General features: G+C 33.8%; 1 protein-coding gene across 1 annotated transcript; it reads right to left on the bottom strand.

Moving 5' to 3' along the window:
* On the bottom strand, positions 1,031 to 6,876 carry LOC109711607 (peroxidase A2-like). Its single transcript, XM_020234750.1, has 4 exons — positions 6,598 to 6,876; positions 5,682 to 5,873; positions 2,518 to 2,680; positions 1,031 to 2,001 (listed from the first exon to the last, which is right to left on the bottom strand). Exons 1-4 carry the CDS (start codon positions 6,817 to 6,819, stop codon positions 1,517 to 1,519), a joined length of 1,062 nt encoding a protein of 353 aa, XP_020090339.1. The 5' UTR covers positions 6,820 to 6,876; the 3' UTR covers positions 1,031 to 1,516.

The raw sequence follows: 7,285 nt of genomic DNA, 5'->3' as shown, positions 1-7,285 counted from the left end.
CTTTATTGAAAGAAAGGTGAGACCATACTTTATTGAAAGAAAGGTGAGGGCACTCGTACTTGAGGAAAAACATACTTTATTGAAAGCAAGGTGAGACCATACTTTATTGAAAAATACAAAAGAAAATATTTTTCTAAAACCCCGTGATCGAATCATGAGTGAGTTCTAGGGTTCAAATGTGATTGGTTGAAGATAATATTGCTGGTTTAAATGGGCCAGCATCCTATTCTACGGCGGGAGGTCATGTAGGCGGAGTCATGTTCGAAATGACATAAGGCTGGTTGGACCGAGTCACAATCGAGATCCATGGGCGCTGTATCTGTACGCTTTAAGTGAATTGATTGCGTATTTCTAACAGTTCGAGCTTCACTACAACAAAAATGGTCTATAGCGACACTTTTAAATATAGGTACATGTCAAAAAAGTGCTGCTAGCTAAAATTACCGACACTTTTAAAAATTGTTGCTATATGTGGGGTCGCTAGGTATATAGTGACAGTTAAAGAGTGTCGCTATAACCTAAAAGAGTGCTGCTAATTTATCAATACTTATTTAAGCATTTAGCAACCACCGAAACTCTATCTCATTGGCTGCGGTGGCGGAGGAGGACGACAGTAAAGGCTCTTCGTCTAGAATTTCAGTGGATTAAGTGAAGAGAGAAGAAAAGATGGTAATTAATTTTTCTTTTTTTTTTTTCTTTTCTGTTTGTAATCGGGCCAAATGGACTGGGTGTGGTGGGTTTAGTAGAGTAATCTTTTATTTTTGGTTGGATTGGGCTTTATATTTAGGCATTAGTAGATGTGTTTTTAAGTTTTAGCATAAATGAGATACTTACTCAAAAGTGTCCTAAATATGTGTCCCTATAACCTAATTCTGTTGTAGTGCTTTTGGAATTAATGGTTAGCACGAACAATCCAACAAATACCACATTATCTATGCGACTGTTCTATTTTAGACTTTTTTTTCGCATTATTAGAGTACAGTTGTGGATAAGGAAAAAGTAAGATACGAAAGAGAGCAAGAGATAGAAGAGAGAGAGAAAAAGGAGGATATGTCTCAAATCATATTATTGTGATCACAAAGAGTTCGAAATTTAGATTTAAGTTCAGCAACCATGTATATTTCTTACCATAAATTGCATGTTTGTCCTCAAACTATGAAGCCGGTGACCATTTAGTCCTCAAATTATAATTTGTTGTAATTTCTGGCTTCTACCTTTAGAATTATTATAATCAAATTCTACGATCTAATTTAGTTAATTAAATGTTGATGTATCGCTGATGTAAAAGTGATGTGTCATCTTAATTATTGATGTATTGTCAATCACATCAATGCTATATCACTTCTACTTTAGCGATATATGAATATTTAATTAATTAAATTGGGTTGCAGGACTTGCTTGTGATAATTCGGAAAGTTTGTGACAGAAATTGCAACAAATTAAAGATCGAGGACCAAAAAGTCACCCACCTCATAGTTGAGCACCAAACATGCAATTTACCCTATCTTTTAATTTCTTATTCTGCAGCTGAACCCGTGTCTGAATCGTGTCGAATCTGAATATGCAATTCCAAACCGGATCCACTATTCACCACACTGCAGTTGGTTCTGATCTCCCCACTGCTCCCTGTCAAGGGACTAATATTCCCCATTTTGATCATCGACTGCACGAAGCTATTGAAGAATGCGCGCTGGTTGCCGGCGAAATTGTTTACAATCGAGGCGGTCGTCGTCGCGTTGGGATCCGACAGGAGTTCCTGGTCGGATGTGAAAAGCCCTCTGTGGTTCTGTAGATTTATATAGTAGTTGCCATCGAACTTGTTCGGTGTGATCGGGTCGAGATTGTTCAGGACCGATCCGTTCCCACCTTGGGGGCAGTTTTGCTCCAGTATAGTTCGGTAGGTTGAGTTTAGGGTCGGGTCTGGTTTCCCGGTGCCATTAAAATTGTAGAGCCGACTATTGCTGAAGAACTGGCATTGGCCTCGGCCGAATGTGTGAGCTCCTGTTATCGACGAAAGTGAATGCATAAGAGAACATCACTAACTACCTACAAAGAATAGAAAGAAAAAGAAAGAAAAATCCACTTACTTTTTCGTTCTGTCATAGTTGCAACTACGCATTCTACATTGAGCTAGCTAGGAGTTCATGTCTCACTTTAAAATAGGTTTATAAATTCTACCCTCGATGAGCGGCAGGTTCGTCTCGTGCATAAAATTTTCTTATGCACTGAGTTGTAAAGAAATTCAGAAGACATGATCTTGATTTTGAGTCTATTAAATACATGATCAAGCAAACAACTCATTACTATATGGCAACACCCAGCAATGCCACTTGGCGAAAGTAGAAGTTCTAAAATTTTTTAGGGCTTAATTTACTGGGAGCTAAACAAACCATAATTTCTTCCAGTTTTGTGTGTATGTTTTAGAACGTTTAACTTTTGCATTTCGAGTAGAGAAATTGAATGAGAACAACGACAGTAATAGAACAAAGTGTTGATATTTGATGATTATGCAGATACCTGATAATGTGACGAGATCGATGTCATGGAGGCCGACGTCGGAGAACTTCTTTTGGAGAGTGGTTAGGTTATCGAAGGGGCCGGGGAGATTGCCGGCTGCAGTGAAGTTTGCAGTGGTGCTATCCCTTCTCCCCAATAACACAGTCCATGACGGTCCCCCGGCCTATTACAATTATTATTATGATACAAATTAGTTGCACTCCAACCCAAGGATTAAAAAGAATAACAAATTTTAAAAAAGACAATCGTTTTATCTTGGATCATTAACCATCTAAGTTTCTATTTGGAATAAATGGACGATGCATTATGTACAGACAGAAAGTGTGATGAAAAAATATATCATTCATTATTTGCATAAAAGATATCACGCTGTAAATGCAATGATCCAGATACAATATATAATTTTCATTGTCCGTATAAAATGGGGTAGCATATGTTTATATGATTTTGCCCTAGCAATCTTTTTTATCCAATAGCATTAAACAACCCTCAGTACCATAGGGGGCCTAAGTTGGTCAGATGTTCAATAAGCCTAGCTCAAGCTCAACTCCACTAGAAGGGTCCAAGTTGTTTGTGCTTGTAACTATTTTATAGGTTGAAAATGACTTTTAATCGAATTAAAGTTCTGGTAAAAGTTATTTTTTTTAACCGTTATTCATTTAGTGGCTTCAAAACTTATGCTCTCCACTTTCTATATTTGTTTCACAAAAATATTCATAATAGCACACAACAAGGTGTATGTGTGTGTAGAACTAGGCTAGAATACTGCTAATAGCACGAAGTCATTGGTATTAAGGTTTTTGGCCCGTACCGACCGTCCCTAGAGCAAGTGGCAAAGGGCTTGGAGGTTGGTACCCGAGACCCAAGTTCGAATCCTAGTTGATTCACAATTCCAGCCAAGTTTTATTTCTAAATGAAATAAACGAAGCAGCTAGCGTGCTACCTATCTCTCAAAAAAAAAGATAAAAAATAAAAAACTTCTGCTTATCGCAGGTCGAAGTCAATTACGATGTAGGGAGGTGAAAGTTTTCGCCTCGTGGATGAAGAAATGCGGTTAGCTAGGATGACAGCGGTTCCTCAGAGTTTAGTGATTGGCTGATGGAATAGTATGATCTAAGGAGTTGAAATGGTCACAGGGCTATATATATGTACATATATTTAGAATTAGACTACTATACTATTAATAGTACCAAGTCATTTGTGCTATTAGGTTTTAGCCCTTAATTTAGATGAAGGGATGTTCGGTTAGTATGATAGTGGTCCCTTAGTCCTCGTTTGGTTCGGGATTAAAGAGGGGGATGAAGGGGTTATCCCCCTATTTAACCCCAAACACAATTTTTAGGGGGTGGGATTAGTTAATGTCACCCCAAATGGATTATTCGCGATAACCCATTTGGGGTGGAGTTACCCTATCCCACCCCTGGAACAGGGGTTCCCACCCCTATTTAATTTTTAAATATAATTTTAAATTTTAAATTTTAAAATTATATAATTTTAAATTTTAAAATTTATATTGATTTTTTAAAATTTTAAGTTTCAAATTTTTATTTTTAATTATTTAAATTTTAAAATTAACTTTTTATATTTGTAACTTGAGATTTGATTTAAATTTTAAAATTTAAAAATTATAACTTTAAATTTTTAAATTTGAGATTTAAAAATATAGATTTTAATTTTGAATTTTAAAATTTAAATTGTTATTTTAATTATTGAAATTTTAAAGTTTAAATTATTATTTTAATTATTTAAATTTTAAATTTGATATTTTATATTTGTAATTTTATATTTGTTAGATTTGATTTAAAATTTAAAATTAAAATTTATAACTTTAAATTTTTAAATTTGAGATTTAAAAATATAGATATTAATTTAAATTTTTAATTGTAAAAGTTATCTATTTAAATTTGAAAATTAAATATGAAATAAAAAAAATTTAAATTCAAATATAATAATTGGGGTAATATCATTATTTTTTATTTATAGCTACCTACTATTCTTTTTATTCCACCTTATCTATCCAAACTCTATTTTTCTTAATTCCAAGAACAGCTTAATTATCATCCAAAAACAAAATTGATCTATTCTAGGTTTAACCCTGAACTTAACCCTATCACTAGAATAACTAGTTCTTACTTAACCGCGAACCAAACGAAGCCTTAGAATTGAGTGGATGGTTATTGAATAGTATGATCTAATTGGTGGAAATTGTCAAAATGATAGATCTAACGGCGGAAAACTTGATAGCACCAAGTGCTTAGTGCTATTAATTGCACCAAGAACTTGTCAAATCACCTTATCCTAACTAACCCTCATTAAAATACCTTCTCCTAACTAATCCTCATTAAGAAGTTGAGTGTCTACAAGCTATATATGTCGGCATATTAATTTATTACCCTAGATTACGAAATCTTTTTGTTCACTTTAGCTCATTTCTTAAATATACCTTCTTGTATTAAAAATTGCATTAACTTTCCCCTACACTTTATTGTTGTGTCAAAACATCCCAAACGTTGGAATATATAATTTTTATATTTGATTGTAAAATTTTACCAAAATAAGTTGATAGAGGTAAATTTTACTAAAACTATAACATTTTAAAGCAGAATTAAACAATTATTTTAAAATTGGATCTCTTTGAGATGGAAATAAGATACAAGATAAAAATTAATTTATTATTTTATAATTTAGCCTGTTTATTAGAACTATCAATTCTCTTCACAGTTCCGATAATAAATTTTTCACTTGTTCACCAGTCAAAAGATAATAAAGTAACAAGACCAAGTTCATAAAAAAGTGGTTGCAGCTTTGAAAATGAATTATATCTCATTTTAAGGAGAAGTACTTCCTGTCACCTTCTTACCACTTGTTTTCAGAGATCCATAGAGAGATATGGTGACTAGTACATCAGTGCAAAATCCAACAAATTAAGAAAGTTAAAATAAAAATATCAAAAATGATAAATAAGGTTAAAATATAATTAAAAATATTTTGTAGAAAAAATAATTTTTACTGGTTAACTAACAGAGAAATATATTTGTAGGCTATGCACCTCCGGAGGAATATATTTGATAAATAAAACTTCGTATCGATACATCTGTACGAATATTGAGAATCCATTATAGAGACTCGAAGAGAGAGAGAGAGAGATGGAAAAAATGGCTTACTAAGTTAACTGAAGCTTCAGCAGCGAGAGCGAGAATGTCGGCGCAGGAGACGACTCCTGGGCAAGCATTTTCCACGGCCGTCTTGATGTCGTCGACGACGTTGAAACCTCGAGCCGAGTTCTTGTTTGGTCGCGCATCCTGTTCGCTCTGAATCGTCGAACTATCGACCAGCAAAATCGACCCGTCGCAACCCTAAAAGTTGATCAAACAAGTTTGTCGATGAAGAAATCCAGTATTTCTATAAGTAACCTAAAAAAATTTTAGGGTAGAATATTGCAAATTGGTACTAACCTTCATTAATTATTTGCACACTTTAGTTTCTGTACACACATGCTATACTTTCATTTCTTGAATATTAAAAAGAACATATTTGATTTTAGTTGTAAAATTGATAGCATCATAATCTTGATTAGAGCAAACTAAACTAAGTTAGGCATACAAAAGGATTAAAATAATAATTCATAAAAATAAAACTTCTTGATTATTGCCACTGAAAGCACAATATGCATACAAGTTCAGAGACCAAAATATTTAAATAAAAAGTAACGCATAGACATTATTGTGTTTAGTATACGCACTCAAGAATATATGGGATCATTAATTATTGTGTTTAGTGATTTTTTTTTTTTTTTCGATCTCTTACAAAGCCACGATACTTCACTTTATTACTAAATTCATTTTCTTACTGAATAAAGCGGTAGCATGTTATATTTCTCTCAAAAAAAAAAAGAAAAAAAGTAAACGCATAGTACGGGGAGTACTATATATCCTAACTAACTTATATGTGGTGCATATTAATGTCGAAATTAGGACATTAACTCGATGTTTCTTCATGTACAACTTATAAGTTCTCGATTTTGAGATTAGAATAGGAAAAGAAGTGAAATACATATATATATAACTAAAAGAAAGTTACTTGGACGAAGCAATCGTGGAAGAAGAGGCGAGTGAGGCTGGCGTAGATGCGGGGGTCGGAGGTCTGCGCCTGCTGCACCGTGCTGCGAACGATCGCCGACACGTCGGAGCAGGTGCAGTCGTAGAAGGAGGGGCTCAGCTGGGCTTGAGATCTTTGAGAGAGCAAGGCTAAGGTGATGGTGATCAAATTCAAGGGCAGTAGAAGATAACGAGGGTGAGACATCTTTGTTATAATTCTCTTTAGCTAATATTGAGGTGGAGGTGTGTGTGTGTGTGTGTGTGTGAGATGGCCACACGACATAGGGACGTATATATAGGGCAAAAAAGGATCAGTGGCAAGTTAGTGGGCATGCTTAATATTTGGTTTGAAAATTAATTTAGTACATCTCTCAAAAAAAACAAAAAATTTAGTACAAATACTGTTTACCGTCGTGGTTTGTAATGCGATGGGTAAAAACATCGTTTTATGATATTTTAAATAATACTACTTGTACAACTATAACATAGGTGTAAAATTTATGCCTGATCTTCTTTTTGTGGCCGATCTGTTCACTTGTCTTATAATTTGTTTATTTTTACTAAAACCTTAAAGAAGTATGATGAACCTTTGAATCTAAGTGTATTAGATGTATAATCCTATAGATAACATTTTTTAAAAAATTCTTTATAATATAAAATTAATTAGTATT

Source organism: Ananas comosus, linkage group 1, assembly GCF_001540865.1.
Source record: "Ananas comosus cultivar F153 linkage group 1, ASM154086v1, whole genome shotgun sequence".
In the NCBI taxonomy this organism is placed as follows: Eukaryota; Viridiplantae; Streptophyta; class Magnoliopsida; order Poales; family Bromeliaceae; genus Ananas; species Ananas comosus.
The sequence above is the reverse complement of the archived record's forward strand: the minus strand, read 5'-3'. Positions and strand labels throughout refer to the sequence as shown.